At 34.0% G+C, this 21091-nt stretch overlaps 1 protein-coding gene across 2 annotated transcripts; it reads right to left on the reverse strand.

Annotated features, from left to right (window-relative positions):
* Nucleotides 1-392: 392 nt before the first annotated feature.
* LOC138329426 (kelch domain-containing protein 4-like) lies at nt 393-15704 on the reverse strand. Of its 2 annotated transcripts, none has more exons than XM_069276420.1 (13): nt 15565-15704; nt 8277-8493; nt 7712-7856; nt 6677-6727; nt 6026-6192; nt 5457-5574; nt 4778-4876; nt 3967-4060; nt 3444-3524; nt 2149-2234; nt 1757-1976; nt 1175-1314; nt 393-772 (listed from the first exon to the last, which is right to left on the reverse strand). In XM_069276420.1, the coding sequence occupies exons 2-13, from the start codon at nt 8485-8487 to the stop codon at nt 403-405; spliced, it is 1782 nt and encodes a 593-aa protein (XP_069132521.1). In that variant the 5' UTR covers nt 8488-8493; nt 15565-15704; the 3' UTR covers nt 393-402. The 2 variants fall into 2 exon arrangements, with proteins under 2 accessions (XP_069132521.1, XP_069132522.1); XM_069276421.1 differs by lacking the exon at nt 15565-15704 and adding an exon at nt 12499-12584.
* Nucleotides 15705-21091: the final 5387 nt, after the last annotated feature.

The raw sequence follows: 21091 nt of genomic DNA on the forward strand, positions 1-21091 counted from the left end.
ATTTCAACACAATTTAATCTGTGTATGAAGATCACTTGGCTTCAAAGACCATTTTTCCTCTGTCCTTTTGGTGATCTTTATAGACAGGTTTAACTGTCCTTTGGGTGGTCGTTATAGACAGGTTTAACTGTCCTTTGGGTGGTCTTTATAGACAGGTTTAACTGTATAATGAATTATTCAAAGACCATTTTTCCTCTGTCCTTTTGGTGATCTTTATAGACAGGTTTAACTGTCCTTTGGGTGGTCGTTATAGACACCACACACTGTCCTTTGGGTGGTCTTTATAGACAGGTTTAACTGTATAATGAATTATAACTGAACCACACACTGTCCTTTGGGTGGTCTTTATAGACAGGTTTAACTGTATAATGAATTATAACTGAACCACACACTGATAAATAATTACATCTTTACTGGCAGATCAGAATCAAATTCAGGATTTGTATAATTTGTGGATTCAATTGGCTCTGCTGGAACTTGATAATTTTCCCCCGGAGTAGATGTTTCGTTTGTAGAGGGTTCCTGAGCCTGGACACGTCCGTCCTTGTTGAATCCACGAACAATCTCGGCAATCAGAACCACCACCAGTAAAAAAGCGAAGTAGGCGTACCAGAGGGCCCACACAGCAGTCCTAGCTACAGCGAAAAACACACCCAGACTGATGTTTACTAGAGCCAACAAAACAGCTACACGACCACTAAAATGGTGGATCAGTTCCCAAATCTTACGGCGCGTACTTCGTGTTTCTCCAACGTCGGGTCTTTTTCCACGACTGCAAGAAAATCAGTCACAGCTTTATTTCCTCTTTCAGAGTTGATGTATTTCTTAAAATTTCTAAATACAGAAAACACAATTAGCACTATCATATGTTAGCTAAAAAATATTTGTCACAAAAAGTGCTAAATGATGTAGTTTAGAGTACCATTAATCATGATGGATATGATGATAGTGTGAATTTAGCAAGATGAAGGACAATCAAAGAAGTCTAGCAGAAAGACCTGAATTGATAGGAATTCATTGATGAAAAATTTTCGAGATATACAATTTTCTTACGTAGTTTAGCAAGAGAGCCAAACTTGAATTCAAATGTTTCGCAAATAATTGTAAAAACAGTTATACAGATGCATTTTAACAATTAAATGATTGAATGCATAATTGTTGTTCACATACTTACAAACATGCATTCAGTGGCTGCTGGAGGCCCAGTATCATGACCGCTATACCAATAGACCCGTGGGCAAACGTAAAATGTTTAGACTGGACGGAGAGGATAGCAAACACTATACCTATAGCAGCTATGATTAGGCCTAGCACCTGTCAGGGGATAGAAAATAAGTTATAGCGGTCATAATAAGGCCTAGCACCTGTCAGGGAGTAGAAAATAAGTTATAGCAGTCATAATAAGGCCTAGCACCTAGCTGTCAGGGAATAGAAAATAAGTAATAGGGGTCATAATAAGGCCTAGCACCTATCTGGAACAGAGAAATATATATTAGTTACAATATTGTATTTTATTTAATGTTTGTGAATTAATTTTTAGGACAATTCCTTGCAGTAGCTGACAGCTATCACTGTATTGCAAACTGAACATTGATATTTGCCAAAACACTAACCTCAACATCCTAGACAGGTTTGTTTTTTAATTTCATGCTTCTAATTTCAATTTTTTTTCATGCATTAACCTGATAATGATTTAAACTTTAAAATTCCAAAATATTTTTCAATACAAAGATTCATTAAACAGGGAGACAATTACCTGAAATGAGACGTGGAAAATAAACCAGAGTTTGCCTTTGCCACTGAAGTATCGAGCAATTAATGCTCCCCACGTAAGGAATCCTCCCCATCCAATGGTCATAAAGATACCATGGAGAAGGATCCAGTTAAAGAAATGTTTGGTACAGGAAAGCATGACAGCTGATTCCGTGTCTGCTGCTGTACCACTCAGAATCCAGAGGTCGTTAGCAGTGTCTCCCCTGTAACAGATACAGGTGACTATGTTTTAACCTAACATACAAGTTTCATAAACGCCTATTACATAAATTTTGTAAATGGTATTGTTTTGAATCATAATTGTAGTTCGGCCCTAAATTACCTTAAATGACCAAACAAACAAATTTGTATCATAATATAATATTATACACTTACGATTCTTGGAGGACACCTCCAAACATGTAGACTCCTGTTGTAGCTGTCGCCATGGCAGCAGACAAACGCTTCGCAGGAGGAGAGGTCTGAAATAGAATGCCATGCATGTTTGATAAGACTATTTAGTTTTTAGAAATGTTTAATCAAAAGGATACCATACAGTAACATGTAATCTGTGAATTGTATTTGATATAGCTATGAGCAATGTTCCATCCTCCTCTCAACATGCAGGTTTAACAAAAATTAATGTATTGGATATTAGTTTACCGGAATTTTTGAAATACCATATTCGATCCAATAAGCAACCCCATCCCTATAAGCGCCCCTCCCCCTTTTTAGGTTTCATTTTCACTTACTTTGAATTAAATGCAGACTGAAAATATGAAACCTTTGTTGGTTTTCTTACCAAATTGATTCATGGGTTACTGTGTAAAATAATTTTATGAAAGGCAAGTCCAAATTTGTTTCTATTAAGCACCCCCCTGAGTTGCTTAAATTTTTTAAGCGCCCTGGGCAATAATTGGGTCAAATATGGTATCTTATCCTCAGAATGAAACTCAAGATCGTATCAGAAGGTTGGTAGCCTTTTAAGATACAGGTTGGAGTTTGTTGATATGACCTTGTTTCAAAGTCGTTTGGAAAATAAACTGGACCATGGCATTTTTACAGCTGCATGTCTTCTATTTCAGCTCAACAATTTAATTCCTTTGAATGACCTTTAGCTTGATATCCCTATTTCAAGGTCAGCAGAATCAAATGAATACATAGGAAAAAACATTAATTATTAAAGTGTATTTTAGGACTGTGTTAAAGTTGTATGGTTTGTAACTTGTATTTCTGGCGTAGAAAAAGTGTTCTCCATGTTTTTCTACGCCTCTCTAAGTTTTAAACTTTCAATGTTTACTGACTTTTGTAAAGTTCGTATTCGCAAAGTTATTAAACAATTAAATTAAAATATTGATTTTTAGCATGTACACGTTTAAATAGCTCTTAAGTATCTAACTGGTCCAATCTATTCCAATCTGCCGATATTGACCACGTGATACGGCTCGGGAGGTTCCAATCTATACGGGTATCCGGTCATGATGCAACTCGGTTTTTCATGTTACATTTACCACTATGTCATTAGTATATTGGTGCTTTCATCGATCTGAACCATCGTATGTAAGCATCCATATGCACATATTTAATGTTTTTTGAGAGTTTGTGATGGGGAAATTTACAAGAAATACAACTTTAAGGTAAAGAGTTCCCAATGAATATACACCTGGGGTAAAATAGACATTGATACTTACAGTATAGCTGGCTTTCTGTCGATACCATATCATACTATCGGGGTCTAAAACAGATATCTCATCAGCCTCTGTCACCGTTGTCTGAAATTGTCAATAAAAACAAGAAAGTTATATATATAACAGTTTCTATTGCATGGTCAAAAACACCATAGACTGCTGTATATAGTCATACCTTCCTTAGAGACCACCTTTGTATAAAGAACACCTGCTTCATAAGACCATTTTCTCAGGGTTCCAAGTGGTAAATTTCAACACATGGCCATAAAGATCATTTCTATTGGTCCCTTAGGAGGTCTTCATAGACAGGTTTGACTGTATTTCATATATTTGCATATACCTGTATCAAGTCATCAACTCCAAATTTCCAGTTCCTTTCTTCTTTATGAGAAAAGGTTAAAAGAAATGCTAAAGCTTTAGTTTCTTTATTGTTGATAAATGATTAGGAACTGTTCATCAGCTAGATGTACAGACAGTTAGATTTAACTTGTTATAGTTTTGTTCCCAGCATGCATCTGTTACTCACCGAGAGAACTTGTTTGAGTTCCTCTTTGCCTCCGTACAACACCAGTCGTCGTGTCCCTCCAGAACTAGGAACCATCGCCATTGTTCCGTAAACCCTGTATAAAATCATCTGATATCAATAGTCGTGTAAAGTGTCTATGTCTTGTATATTTACCCCATTTTATCAAAATATTTTGTATAAATTGGCAATATAAGTGTGTGTGTTGGCAAACAATGTATCATAAAATGTATCATTTTACATCATTTTATGTCAACAAACAAGACTTCTAGCATCAAACTTTATTCGTAAATGACTCATTACCTCTTTGTTATTTCTAACAACCATTAACGAGGTTGCAATCAATTACAATCACTTCACCCCTAGACTACTGAAGGCAGTTCAGAGGAAAAAATCCGAACCAATCACAGGCCAGTAAATATTTCCTTTGTAGTCTACACAGAGAGGGACGCCCAACTTCAAAGCCACACAGTCAACCAGTGTATACTGTTATACGGTTCTGATGATGTACATCAAAGGACCAAATTACCTGTCTGTTGCCTCCAGTTTTACTAGGAGATAGTTCAGGGTTGTAGAGATTGTAAGTGATCTGAACCCTTGGAGTACTGAGGATGACCATTAACATGGGTATGACCTTGAAAATGTACTATTTACTGATTCTACAAACAAAACCATCCTATTATATGGAAACATGTAGAAAACATTGAGGATGTTTCTTAGGCATCTCTTAGCTTATTGCTGTCAGTTAATTAAAAAAATTTTAATGAAAATTCCTGGAAGAAAAATTATTCAGCCACATATATAGATAAATGACCTTGGGGAGGGGCAGCTGGGTAGCTGTGTCCAATCGTTGGTCTGACTGTTATAGATCCAGGAATCTCCTGAGGGACAAGGACCACCTGTCAGTCCTCCACTGAAACAAATAGATATTTATCACTGACAAAAATGTATCTTTCTCCCTCTCAGGAAGTATATTTTAGAGCCGTGACCTTGAAGTCAAGGTTTCTATGATCTAATGACCAATGACAGATCACTGCCCTTCATTAGGAGGTCAGTACATCATCTAAGTGTAGGCATTAACCTTAATATTAAGGTTACTACCATCCAATGAGTGCTCTTCATCAGAACATACATTATCTAAAAATGACCTTTGACGTTCAGGTAAAGGTCACCATACATCATCCAATGATCACTGCATCATGCCAGTAGATGATTGTTTAAGGTATATAGCATCTAGCATCACCTAGAAAGAATAATCTTATCAGAATTTTTTAATAATTATTTCAAAATGCACCTATTTCATAGATAGCACTTTGCACTTTGGCATCTCTTATTGACAATTAACATGAGGATCGGTTAACATCTGAAATACATTACCATTGGCCTCCTTTGAAGAGTAACAAATATGGGTGGGTAAATGCCATGTGATATTTATCAACTTAATATATAAAATTAAACTTTTTCACAATGTGAAATCTTATGAAGATCCTCACCTCATGCAACCCCCAAATATGACTAACTCATGAGGTGACGCCATGGCCCCGGCGTGTAGACACCTGGCGTGGGGGTAGCTAGGGTTGTATGGGTTACAGGTCGAGCCAGAACAGTATTCTGTGGAGAAACAAATGAAAAGGTTAGATATGTTACACTTAAATATCACTCAACCAATCATACCTCATGATCAATCACATGTCCAGTCAATGAACAAATTATATCTCTCAACCAATCACATCTCTCAACCAATCACATCTCTCAACCAATCACATAACCAATCACATCTCTCAACCAATCACATCTCTCAATCAATCACATCTTTCACCCAATCATATATCTCAACCAGTCATACCTCTCAACCAATCAAATCTTTCAATTAATCAGATCTATCAACCAATCATATTTATCAACCAATCACATCTATCAACCATAGCTAACAATTTTATAAACATATTAGTTAAATTGGTTTATAACTTTAAAAAATAAACAAATGGAATTTTATTTTAATGAAATTAACCCAAATCATGCTAAATACAAACATGCTATAGTGAGACACAGATGAGCTTACCTGCAGACCAGCTTTGGTTAAAGACGTTGTAGGAATAGGTATCAAAGTATCGCTGTGTAGAGAATCCCTGGTTAACAAACAGGTTAGATCCCTGGAAGTGGATTCCCCCCGCGGCTCCGTACCGCGCCTCTGGTCGCGGTCCCATACTCTCATCCCACTGACTCGCACTATAACAAAGTCATTATTTACACATCTATCATTAACAGTGGTGGTGCTTCATAAATCTATCATCTTGTCTGGTGCTATTAAAATTCCTTGAATTAAACTTTGCAGCTATACCACAATTAGGTTTAGTTTGTTTTGTTTTAATGCCCTATTAACAGCCAGGGTTAGTTAAGCCAGGTTTATTGGTAGTGGAAAGCTGGAGCACCCAGAGAAAAACTACTGACCAGTGGTCAGTATCTGACAACTGCTCTACATAGGATTCAAACTCGCAGCCTAGAGGTGAATGGTTTGTGGTTATCTGTTAAAACATCTTAACCAATCAATCACCACCACCCCCCTTTAGATTTAAAACAAGTGATATGATATTTCACTTATAAAAAAAAAAAAATTCTTAAGTGATTTCTTTTTTTGGCATGAGAAAAATTAATAATAGAGAAAGAAAAGCTGAAATACACCACAAAGAGATTTCCCAGCTTGATTGCCTACCTGAGATGAGACGGCCTCTTTTGGGCTGGTAACTCCTCCCAAGTCTCGGTCCTGTAATAACACAACAGAATCTGGTTAAACCCAGGTGTTCACCATACATGGTTATATCATATACATATAATATATGAACTTGGCATGGTACAGTCAAATCTGTCTATAAAGACCACACAAGGCACAAATAAAAAAGGTCGTTATTGCGAGGTGGTCTTTATATGTAAAACAAATTGTGTTGAAATTGACAAGAACCCTGAGAAAGTGGTCTTATTAAGTAGGTGGTCTTTATACAAAGGTGTTTGATAAGGCAGGTTTTTCTGTAAAGTTAATACTGTCGGTAGACTGTAAACATTTTCCTTTATAAGCTATGCAGGTGTCCTTTATACAAAGATAAAATATAAAGTAAATTGATGAGCCTGTCCTTTATAGACAGATATTCTTTATATAAATGTCCTTTATAATAGGTTTGACTGTATTTGAAAATGGCAAGAGTACACTTACAGCAAGTCAAGTACAGACAAAACATAAAGGAACTTCAAACATGAAATGGTTTAGTTAGTTTAACATCCTATTAACAGCCAGGCTCATGTGCAAGGTATATTGGTGGAGGAAAGCCAGAGTACCCATAGAAAAACCACTGACCAGCGGTCAGTATCTGGCAACTGCCTCACTTGAGATTCAAACTTGTGACCCAGAGATGGACGGCTTGTGGTCATATGTTGGGACATCTTAAATTACTGGGCCACCATGGCCCCACATGTATGTCTATGGTAATGTCTGCAGTAACTACAGATTTTATACATGTACTTCAATTGACCAGCAATAAACCCCCTCCCATTTTTATCAACTCTTTTAGAACTAGAGTCAATCCGGCGAAAAGTTCAGATTTTCTGATTCTGTTTGCTTGTAACTTTGTTCTGAAAAACATTGATGTATGGAGATCAATCTGACTTTAAATAACATTGCTCTCAAACCTACCTGATTTTACCTGTATATAAACCACTGACTAAATTGATTGTTGTATTTACATAGCTTACTTACACTAGACTAAATCTCCAGATATCATCAAAGAATTGTCGATTGAGCCCTTCACCCATCGCCACATAGAAGTAGTCTCCCTGTAGTCCACTGATGAAGCTGAACCTTGACGCAGGCTGTACCCCAGTATTAACAGAACGCCATGTTCCTGTGATAATAAACAAAGCTCAATACAGGGCTACAGCCAAGTGAAAAGGACTGATACATTTATCTGATATAAGAATAAATTTTACAACATTTTATGTCAGTATACCACTGACCTAATATCAACTCCATGATCTTAATTTTAATTACAGGTTTTCAACAAACTTAGCAGTCCTTTACCCCAGCATGCTTCAGACTTGAATCAGGTTCATAGAAGTTTTGGAAATATGAGTACAATGTAGCCTTAAATGAAGTTCAAGGTCATTTATCTGAACAAAAATTAAGATTTCTTTCCTTAATGCATGCATATTGCCAGGTTACCATAAAGAAGCAAACAGTTGTAGCTAAATTTCAAAATTTCAGATTTAGAAAAAATTAACCTGGCCCTTTGATAAAGGAAAAAATGAGAATTTTTTTATTGTACCTGCGCCAATGTCGAATATCCATGTATCATTGTCTGTCCATGGTCTGCCTCCAAACAGAATCAGTTGATTTCTGGTGGCATCAAACGCGAGGCCAGCATCTCTACGGGGGTCAGGGGTCAAGGCCGGGTTGGCTATCTGTTGCCACACTAACTGACCATGAGTGCAAGTCAACAGGATACACACCAGTATACAGGGGATAAACATCCTCATTAACACCTGTTAAATAAACATCCTCATTTGTAGCTGTAAAATAAACATCCTCATTTACACTTGAAAAATAAACATTCCTATTCATGCCAGTAAAATAAACATCTTTATTTGCAACTGACACATAAACATCCTCATTATACATGTAAAATAAACTCACTCATTTACACCTGTAAAATAAACATCCTCATTTACACCTGTAAAATAAACATCCTCATTTACACCTGTAAAATAAATATCCTTATTTATACCTGTAAAATAAACATCCTCATTTATACCTGAAAAAAATATACATCCTCATTTATAACTGTAAGATAAAAATTCTCATTTACTCCTGTAAAATAAACATCCTCATTTATACCTGTTAAATAAACATCCTCATTTAAACCTGTAAAATAAGAATTATCATCTACTCCTGTCAAATAAACATTCTCATTTACACCTGAAAAATAAACATCCTCATTTACACCTGTAAAATAACACCTCTCATAACACCCAATAAAATAAACATCCTGATTGTACCTGTAAAATAAACATCCTCATTTATACCTGTAAAATAAACATCCTCATTTATAACTGTTAAATAAACATCCTGATATATACCGGTAAAATAAATATTCTCATCTATACCTGTCCATTAAAATAAAATCCTCATTTATACCTGTAAATAAACATCCTCATTTATACCTGTAAAATAAACATCCCTCATATTTATACCTGTAAAATAAATAAACATCCTCATTTATACCTGTAAAATTATACCTCATTATAACTGTAAAATAAACATCCTCATTATATACCTTAAATAAATAAAATCCTCATTATACTGTATAAATAAACAACATTATACCTGTAAAATAAATAAACATCCTCATTTATACCTGTAAAATAAATAAACATCCTCATTTATACCTGTAAAAATAAACATCCTCATTTATACCTGTAAAATAAATAAACAATCCTCATTTATACCTGTAAAATAAAAAAAATATCCTCATTTATACCTGTAAAATAAATAAACATCCTCATTTATACCTGTAAAATAAATAAACATCCTCATTTATACCTGTAAAATAAACATCCTCATTTATACCTGTAAAATAAATAAACATCCTCATTTATACCTGTAAAATAAATAAATATCCTCATTCATAACTGTAAAATAAACATCCTCATTTATACCTGTAAAATAAATAAACATCCTCATTTATACCTGTAAAATAAACATCCTCATTACACCTGTAAAATAAACATCCTCATTTATACCTGTAAAATAAATAAACATCCTCATTTATACCTGTAAAATAAATAAATATCCTCATTCATAACTGTAAAATAAACATCCTCATTTATACCTGTAAAATAAATAAACATCCTCATTTATACCTGTAAATTAACATCCTCATTTATACCTGTAAAATAAACATCCTCATTTATACCTGTAAAATAAACATCCTCATTTATACCTGTAAAATAAACATCCTCATTTATACCTGTAAAATAAATAAACATCCTCATTTATACCTGTAAAATAAACATCCTCATTTATACCTGTGAAAAAAAAACATCCTCATTTATAACTGTAAATAAAATCTCATTTATCTGTAAATAAACATCCTCGTTATTCTATACTGTAAAATAAATATCATCACTCTTTATACCTGAAAAAACATCCTCATTTATAACTGTAAATAACATCCTTATACATGTAAATAAACTCATTTATAAATTACACCTGTAAAATAACACCTCATTCTAAAATCCTATACTAATTCCTCATTATACCTGTAAAATAAACATCCTCATTTATACTGTAAATAAACATACATTAATAAACATCCTCATTTATACCTGTAAATAAAATCCTCATATACTGTAAAAAACATCCATTTACCTGTAAAATAAACATCCTCTCATTTATTACCTGTATAAATAAACCTCATTTATACCTGTAAAATAAACATCCTCATTTATACCTGTAAAATAAATAAACATCCCATTTCTGTAAAATAAATAAATATCCTCATTCATACCTGTAAAATAAACATCCTCATTTATACCTGTAAAATAAATAAACATACTCATTTATACCTGTAAAATAAATAAATATCCTCATTCATAACTGTAAAATAAACATCCTCATTTATACCTGTAAAATAAATAAACATCCTCATTTATACCTGTAAAATAAACATCCTCATTACACCTGTAAAATAAACATCCTCATTTATACCTGTAAAAATAAACATCCTCATTTATGTACCTGTATAAAATAAACAATCTCATTCTTTAACCTTTAAAATAAACATCCTCATTTATACCTGTAAAAATAAACATCCTCATTTACACTTAAAATAACATCCTCATTATACTTAAAATAAACATCCTCATTTATACCTGTAAATAAAAAATAAACATCCTCATTTATACCTGTAAAATAAACATCCTCATTTACCTGTAAAATAAACATCCTCATTAACTGTAAATAAACACTGTTAACACCTACGTAAAATAACATCCAAACCTAAATAAACATCCTCATTTATACCTGTAAAATAACATCCTCATTTATACCTGTAAAATAAACATCTCTACACTGTAAAATAAACATAATATATAAATAAATAAACATCCTCATTTACACCTGTGAAATAAACATCCTTATATATACCTGTAAAATGAACATCCTCATTTATACCATTTACAAGCATGTGCAAAATACAACCAGGTTTATTCATACCTGAAAAACACTTCTTTTAAATTCTTTTTAAATTTATTGTATATGGAAAATAATTCTTTGTGTGATATATATAATTTTCATTTACAACTACCAGGTGTTTATACACCTGTATCTGATGGAGATAAAAAACATTTCACAATTGTTCCTCAATATTGAAACAAGGTAATATATCAATGTCTATCAGCCAATCAATAGAAATACATTTATAACTATCTATAATGATAAGGAAGGGAACTAGATAAACAATAGAAGAACCTATCAGGATTACAGCAGCTGAGCTATTGTCAGAGGTAAATGGAGGACACTTTGTAACATACATGTACAGACAACCAGTCTAATAAAAACCTCCAAATAAAGGAATACAAAAATAGTCATTGTAACCAAGTGGTCTTACAGGTAAAATACTAATAAATGTACCATTTGGGTGCATAAGAAAGTGTTCATATTTAAGTATAATGGAACCTGCCTTAGCGACCACCTTTGTATAATGACCACCTGCTTCAAGACCACTTTCAATGGGTTCCAAATGGTCATTTATAACACAATTAACCTGTGTATAAAGACCACCTGGCTACAGAGACCACTTTCCCTTTTCACCTGGGTGGTCTTTATAGACAGGTTTTACAATCCAAACACTTTGATCAGTAAGTTTACATCACTTTTTTTCTTAATTAAACTATTTTTATCGTATTTATCACAGGAAAGTTGTTGAAAAAACACTTTTTGAACAGGGGTTTGAAGACATGGTAAATAGCAGCAATGGCAAAAAAAGTAATTCTCTTAAGCTTGTTTTTTGAGTGCATGACTAGTTTGAAAGTCATCAGCAGAAAATAACAGAAATCGTGTGCTATTTGATTATTTCAGAACATATTATTTATCATGTAATGATATTAAATACAGAGGCTAAATAAACTATTCCAATCAAAATCGACATGCCTGACTGACCATGTGACTAAGTTGTGTATTTATGTTTGTTTACAGAACCAATCACGTGGAACATGTTAATCTGCAACGCAGATTACATGAGTTTGTCAGAAACAGGAAGGAAGAAACATTTTACATGTATACACCAACCATGCTGATTTACATTTATTATTGGGTATAGTCCATTCTTTCTCAATACCCAAGAGCCATAGGCAGATTGACATACAATGTCAATAAAAGTGGAAGAAGACATAATTAGACACAGCGATTTAATACCGACACACTGGACACAGTTCCCTTCCTATATAATCCTTAGTTTAAATGTACAGATTTCACGAATTGTGACATAACTGTTATGCTTCATGTTGTGGATTTCTCCATTGGAAATGTAGACACCACTGTATATAAACAATGATATATCTGCTACATGAATTTGCTTTTTATTTGGTTACATACAACAATGACCATGCCTGACTACTCTACACTATAAATAGCCTTGATCTAATATTCCACCTATATTAAGCATACATTGGCCTTTAAATTTCATGTCAGTCTATGAGATTTCTGTACACTGGTGGATCTTTCTCTCAGAACCAATGTAAATATTGGTAACAATGGTCAATATACTTAAATTACTAGATTATAATCGCCATTGATGACCAGAACAGTACTATAAGGTATGTGGAAAGGGGAGAGAGGAGGGAGTGCTTGTAGGGGTGATGGAGGGGTTGGAGCGTTAGAGGGGGTAAGGGAGGGGTTGGAGATTAAAAGTGGGTGGGGGTAATGAAGGTGGTGATGAAGGGATTAGAGAGTTTGAGGGGTGAAGGAGGGTTGGAGAGTTTAGGGGGCTGGGGAGGGAATTGAAAGTTGGATGTTGAGGGCCAGAGAGGAGTTGGAGAGTTTGGGGGTGAGTAAGGGTTCGCAGAGATAAAGAGAGTAAGGGAGGGCTTTGAGAGTTGAGGGGGAATAGAGAGTGGTGGGAAATATTAAGGGGGGGGGTGGGGTGGGGTGTGTGTGTTTAGGGGGGGTAGAGGGGTGAGGAAGGGCTTGGAGAGTTTGCTAGGTTAGGGAGGGCATGGGGAGTTTAGGGGTGGAGAGTGCTTGGAGTTTAGTGGGGTGGGGGAGGGGTTGGAGAGTTAAAGGAGGCGAGGGAGGGTTGGAGAGTTTGAGGATACAATAAAGATTATCATCATAGCTCTAGATGTTACTCAGCTGAGAGAGTATAGGGAACAAGAGTCATAATACAATACATGTTATAGGGAACAACAGTCATAATACAATACATGTTATAGGGAACAACAGTCATAATACAATACATGTTATAGGGAACAACAGTCATAATACAATACATGTTATAGGGAACAACAGTCATAATACAATACATGTTATAGGGAACAACAGTCATAATACAATACATGTTATAGGCAACAACAGTCATAATACAATACATGTTATAGGGAACAACAGTCATAATACAATACATGTTATAGGCAACAACAGTCATAATACAATACATGTTATAGGCAACAACAGTCATAATACAATACATGTTATAGGGAACAACAGTCATAATACAATACATGTTATAGGGAACAACAGTCATAATACAATACATGTTATAGGGAACAACAGTCATAATACAATACATGTTATAGGGAACAACAGTCATAATACAATACATGTTATAGGGAACAACAGTCATAATACAATACATGTTATAGGGAACAACAGTCATAATACAATACATGTTATAGGGAACAACAGTCATAATACAATACATGTTATAGGGATTCCAGTCATAATACAATACATTTTATAGGGAACACAGTCATAATACAATACATGTTATAGGAAACAACAGTCATAATACAATACATGTTATAGGGAACAACAGTCATAATACAATATATGTTATAGGGAACAATAGTCATAATACAATACATGTTATAGGGAACAACAGTCATAATACAATACATGTTATAGGGAACAACAGTCATAATACAATACATGTTATAGGGAACAACAGTCATAATACAATACATGTTATAGGGAACAACAGTCATAATACAATACATGTTATAGAGAACAACAGTCATAATACAATACATGTTATAGGGAACAACAGTCATAATACAATACATGTTATAGGCAACAACAGTCATAATACAATACATGTTATAGGCAACAACAGTCATAATACAATACATGTTATAGGCAACAACAGTCATAATACAATACATGTTATAGGCAACAACAGTCATAATACAATACATTTTATAGGGAACAACAGTCATAAACAATAATATGTTATAGGAACAACAGTCATAATACAATACATGTTATAGGCAACAACAGTCATAATACAATACATGTTATAGGCAACAACAGTCATAATACAATACATGTTATAGAGAGACAGTCATAATACAATACATGTTATAGGCAACAACAGTCATAATACAATACATGTTATAGGGAACAACAGTCATAATACAATACATGTTATAGGGAACAACAGTCATAATACAATACATGTTATAGGCAACAACAGTCATAATACAATACATGTTATAGGGAACAACAGTCATAATACAATACATGTTATAGGGAACAACAGTCATAATACAATACATGTTATAGGGAACAACAGTCATAATACAATACATGTTATAGGGAACAACAGTCATAATACAATACATGTTATAGGGAACAACAGTCATAATACAATACATGTTATAGGGAACAACAGTCATAATACAATACATGTTATAGGGAACAACAGTCATAATACAATACATGTTATAGGAACAACAGTCATAATACAATACATGTTATAGGAACAACAGTCATAATACAATACATGTTATAGGCAACAACAGTCATAATACAATACATGTTATAGGGAACAACAGTCATAATACAATACATGTTATAGGCAACAACAGTCATAATACAATACATGTTATAGGCAACAACAGTCATAATACAATACATGTTATAGGGAACAACAGTCATAATACAATACATGTTATAGGCAACAACAGTCATAATACAATACATTTTATAGGCAACAACAGTCATAATACAATACATGTTATAGGAACAACAATAATACATGTTACATGTTATAGGGAACAACAGTCATAATACAATATATGTTATAAGGAACAACAGTCATAATACAATACATGTTATAGACAACAACAGTCATAATACAATACATGTTATAGGCAACAACAGTCATAATACAATACATGTTATAGGGAACAACAGTCATAATACAATACATGTTATAGGGAACAACAGTCATAATACAATACATGTTATAGGGAACAATAGTTATAATACAATACATGTTATAGGGAACAATAATTAAAATACAATACCTATTATAGAGAACAAAAGTAATAATTTACCTGTAAAATTATTTAACCGTCATTTTCACCAGCCACTGATATATACTGATCAAATGAGACAATCTCGACAAAACCCGTTTTTGATTGTCGATGCCAGCACTAGCTGTCTTCTGTAGAAACTCGTGCATTGTTCACTCATTGACCCGTCGTCTCCGTTCCTGCACAGGGACTTGATGATAATTAGTACTCTCCGTGTACGTATTTTAGCCTCCCATCTTTGTATATATAGTATATACATAGGGACTTGATTGTAATCAGTACTCTCCGTATACGAATTCTAGCCTTCCATCTTTGTATATAGTATATAAACTGTATACTATAGATGAGAACAACTCTCCTGTTTTATTTTTTAAAGTATATGAATTTTGTCATTAAAATAAGATCTATAACAGACATATATATATATCATACGGTGACTAAGCTTGTTCATCGTCAGTTACCCTCGTAATCACAGGGATCTGAGAATTAGTTACAGTTTGCAAAATTATGGACACATTAGAGTGTCCATAGACCGTTTTACATGCTTTAGGGGTCTAGATAAAAAAATCTTCACGACTAAAATGGTCTATGAGCACTCTGATGGGTCCATAATTATATGAAATGTTACTAATTCTCAGAACCATGTTCTTGTATTCAGCCTACTGGAGCGTATTGGAGTTTAGACGTAGTGGTTCAGAAGGCATAGTCCCTGTAATACATTCCATCATGTATATACGTTCTACAGTGTATTACAGCGACTGTTACATAGTTATTCTCAAGTCCCTGTGTTTGATCGTCACTGAACACGCTGTCATTGTATCGTCTCTGTCATATTGACAGGCAGTGTCAATAAAGCTGTTTAGATTGAAGACCTTACTTTAATCACTAATTCATTCATTGTATTTGCACCTGTTATAGTTCAATCCATAACCATTTTAAGAGCGACAAGTCGTGACGTTATTTATGATAATTTTCTCTCTAAAAATAATCCGACATCCGGACTTCTCATTACAATATTGAAGTGACAAATTAAAGAGATTATTTAAAATTAAATATCGAAATATATCAAACAATCCTACCTGAAATTCTCCTACTCGCGCCAAGGCTGTTAATGGGACGATAATCCAAACAAACCGAACATTCGCGGACAGAAATAGTTGCCTTGCAATGCGGAAAAGTTACAAACTTCAAGCATATATGTCAGATTAATCATTAATTTACTCATTATAATAAATGAATCATGTAATTGATATACGTTTGTATGTCTATTTAGTATGTATGCGTTTTATCAAATTAATTCCAAATGTTAATCATACAGTGCCGTCATCTAGGATTTAGGAACATTCCCCCAGAGTCAACGGGTTCTTTTTGTATTATAAGATGTGTATAAGAACATTTTACTGTGAATATCCACAAAAATATCCATATTTAATGAAAATTTGGTTTTACTATTCTATTTCAGAATATGCTATGCGAGCTTGTTCACAGGGACCTGATAACAAGTTACAATTTATATAAAGTATTTGAATCATTATCCACGGTTACTTTTAATTTAGTTAAACAGAATTTTATTTATGTTTCAATATAAGAGGTGTAAAAAAACAACCCCAAAGCTTACATAAATTCCTTTCCATGAAAGTTTACGCCTAACGGTGTTCCTCATGCCCTCCCATTTTTTAAAAGTATTATGTATACAAGATACATGTACTTATCTTTAAAGTACAAATTTTGCAAAAATAAGCATAACCAGAATCCACTCTTGCTCGCAATAAACTAAAATAATCATTGCCAGAATCCACTCTCGCTCGTAATAAACTAGAATAAGCATTGCCAGAATCTACTCTCGCTCGTAACAAACTAAAATAAGCATTTCCAAAATCCACTCTTGCTCGTAATAAACTAAAATAAGCATTGCCAGAATCTACTATCGCTCGTAACAAACTAAAACAAGCATTGCCAGAATCCACTCTCGCCCAGTTACAAACTAAAATAAACATTTTCATTTTTGTGTTTTATACGATCCATTTTTACGTGTCAGTAGCTACAAGAAAGTTCAACGTATAGATATCTATTTGAATCACAGGCTTTCTAATAACTTGATGAAGTCTAAGACGATCATCTTTATTTTGTCTGTATCAAGTATTTACTTAATCAAACAAGAAATACAGATAGTTTATCTGAAACTTATATTTACCAATAGAAACAGCCCATATACTAGAAATCTAAGGTAAAATGGCGATTATTTTTTTCTTACAAATATGATTTTAGTGCCACTTAACGATCTCGACTTTATGCTGCACATATGCTGCACACTCGTTATCTCGACCTCTTACCTTTAAGAGACAGTTGCTAGGCGACGTCGAGAAGTTGAGAAGCTGCCAATCTTGTTTCCAGATGCCTTACGGAGGACCAAAATAGTTATAATTCTCAGTACACTTTCCAACTGTACAATTCACTCCAAAAACATTTCAGAATAATTGAAATTTCTGCCCGACCAAATGTACATGCACTTGTCCTCAATGTCGCCGACCAAGCTGCCTTGTATTTTACTTTTGGTGACAGAACATTAATTATTATTCAAAGGTGATCTTTACCGTTGTAATATGCTCGTTAATTCTTCATACAAGAACACACTGTGGATGTCAGTGTGAAAATGCATACCATTTACATGTATCCACTCGTGTAAAGTTTCTTTGTGAAATTAATAGCTACATTATAGACATAAATTATTTCAACTAAGGGGGACAATCTGGTGCAAAAGCTGAAGGTTGGAATAGTTACTGGTTGTGCATTGTTATATTATACATACTCTTTGTAGTAGCCATGAACATGGTTATCAAAGTTGGAAAGAAGATGGGGAGATGTCATCAGGCAGTAGACACCCACCATCCCGCATCCTCGACATTCTTGGGGTTACTATCACTGCCGTAATATTCACACTTGGATTATCTCATAGTAAAACTGAAGACTCTGTCTGCGACAACAGATGAGCAATTGATTTGGTACTTTGATGTACATTGAAATAACAGTATACTGTGGTTAACTGTATCGCTTTGAAGTTGGACGTCGCCCTCTATTATCTTCAAAAGAAGTTTCTGCTGGCCTGTCGGGTTTTTTTCTCCTGAACTGCCTCCAGTTTTTCTAAGAGATAGTCTAAAGGTGAATATAATGAGTGAAAATAGCTCCTGAAGTATTGAGGATGACCATCCCGACACAGGAATCTGAGAACTAGTTATAGTTTAAATCAATATAGACCAACAAGAGTGACCAAAGACCACTTTAGACGTTGTAGGGGTCTAGAACAAAAATCGGTAAAATTAGCGTGATGACCAAAACCCTAACTCGGTACAATTGTGACATTGTGAGTGCATTGTTCCAAGGTCGCTAGCTGCAATATTGTAGCATATGACTTACAGAGATCATTGGTGCCTATTTAGCTAATTTTCACATTCAAAATCGGCCGAGCCAACAACCTTAATCGTACCAGTATTATATCCCTTCCTACTAGACAACGTATAAAATATTCATATCGCAGCAGATACTATTTGTTTTGCATTCAAATTATGACTGTCAAAAGAAGATTGCATTTTGCAGCAAATCTATAGAAAATAACCCCTGGTAAGCAGTAAGGATTGGTATGTTTGTGTTGAACAAATTGATATAGTATATACATGCATTCTAAATGCATAAGTTTTTTGAACCCCCAAACAATAACATATTATACATTGTGTTCGTGAGATTCCCTTGGACAGTTCCCCACTGTAAATTGTGACCATTTCGTACTCGGCCGAAAAGCTAAGTACATGTAGGTCGGTTACGTAGTGTTTTGTTCCATCCACACGTCTGGTATTGTGTATTGCACTTTTAATTGTATTTTAATTGTATTTTATGTGGCATTCGAATAATGCATTATATGATACACAAGTTGAACTTTTCGCACTAACCGATTCGTCAACAACAAGATTAAACAATTCAAATATAACCTTTAATGAAATCGTAATATAATCAAATCGGCTTCGGTTCCAATAACTGTCCGCGGTCATTGTCAACAATCGTACATTGTGTCCGGTTGGTTGGTCAGTATAATAAACACGTTAATCTCGTGATGTAAGAGATTCTAAATTCCTAAAATCTGTGACCAGTGTTTATAGGGTTGATGGATTTAACGGTAATGTCAATATAACTACTTATCTTTATAGTATACAGTTTAAACTAGTATTTAATCAATGTTTGACACCGATTTATATGTGACCGTATATGTTTCCGTGTGTTACGTCTCAATGCCTGTAACAGCTAGAGTATGATCATAGGTTTTTGATTCTATAGTTATACAGACACCTACATGTGTAATATATAATATTACACACGCATCTGTAGTATCAAACTCATTTGGTATATCTAGTGTTATTTTTTATCTTCAACAAAACCTGCATTCTTTTTCGATGTTATAAAAGCCTTTTTGTAATTTTGATTTTTCCATTCACTTTTATGATCATATTGACATGTAAACTTACTTACTATCATTCACCATCGTTGTCATTGTCAATATTAGTGGTTTTATTTATCCATTCTTAACTTGATTATATGATTTATGAACTTGTTACATATTAATGATTTTATAAAAGTGATTTAAAATAATTCATCGGTGATTAGAGTACTGTTTGTTGACGTCTGATATGTTTATGCTAAATGAAACAATTAAAATATTCTACATTTGTTTTTGGTATTTTATTTTGGTTTTTGGTATAAGTAATTATGACAATAGACAACATTTTTGTTTCATGTCAGAACAAGTAAGATCTCCACAGATGCGTGAAGATTGTCACGCATAACAAGAAATGTTTGAATGAAGCTTGACGACAGTCATGTCACAAAAATTAAAAAAAAAAAAAAAAAAAAAACGAAATCGATTCCATCACGATAGCGTCACAGTTGACGTATAGTTGTTATGTTACACCAAAGTAAATTATTTATTGTGTTTATAATTAGTCTAAACAATTACCGTACAAAACATTTTAGCAAGAATTCCCAACCAACTGTAGCCCGGATGAGTCACGGGTAAAATAGTCCTCCTTTGTACACAGGTACCTGGCTCGTTCGTCTGTGTTTTTTTAATGACATGCACGGTAGTACATAATATGTGTACTACAACATGTCATTAACAAGGGCCCAATGGGCCCGAATCGCTCACCTGCAATCTGGTAATCATACATGGTTCATACTAAACAAATAGAGTAAATAAGAATTTATATCATCCCTAAGCACATTAGAGGCCTCTTTGCCTCTTGGTTATTAAAAAGAAGTCGCTTAAAGATTTTAGCCTATTTGACCCCTGTGACCTTTAATGACGGTCAAGGTCATTCTTTTGAACAAACTTGGTAGCCCTTGATCCCAGCATGCCATAGGCCCAATATCAGGTCCCTAGACTGTTTGGGTATTAAAAAGAAGTCTTTTAAAGATTTTAGCCTATTTGACCCCTTGTAGCGCTTCATCCAAACATGTTCCATGCCCAATATCAGGTCTCTTGCCCTCTTGGTTGTTAAAAGAA

This window comes from Argopecten irradians, chromosome 8 (assembly GCF_041381155.1).
Source record: "Argopecten irradians isolate NY chromosome 8, Ai_NY, whole genome shotgun sequence".
Lineage (NCBI taxonomy): Eukaryota > Metazoa > Mollusca > Bivalvia > Pectinida > Pectinidae > Argopecten > Argopecten irradians.

Bases quoted from the DNA above. Each gene is read 5' to 3' on its own strand.
- LOC138329426 (XM_069276420.1), bottom strand. From the start codon at position 8,487: ATGAGGATGTTTATCCCCTGTATACTGGTGTGTATCCTGTTGACTTGC. The intron at 4,877-5,456 runs GTGAGGATCTTC...TATTTGTTTCAG, and splicing joins ATATTTGGGGGTTGCATGAG to TGGAGGACTGACAGGTGGTC. The intron at 3,525-3,966 runs GTGAGTAACAGA...TGACAATTTCAG, and splicing joins AACTCAAACAAGTTCTCTCG to ACAACGGTGACAGAGGCTGA.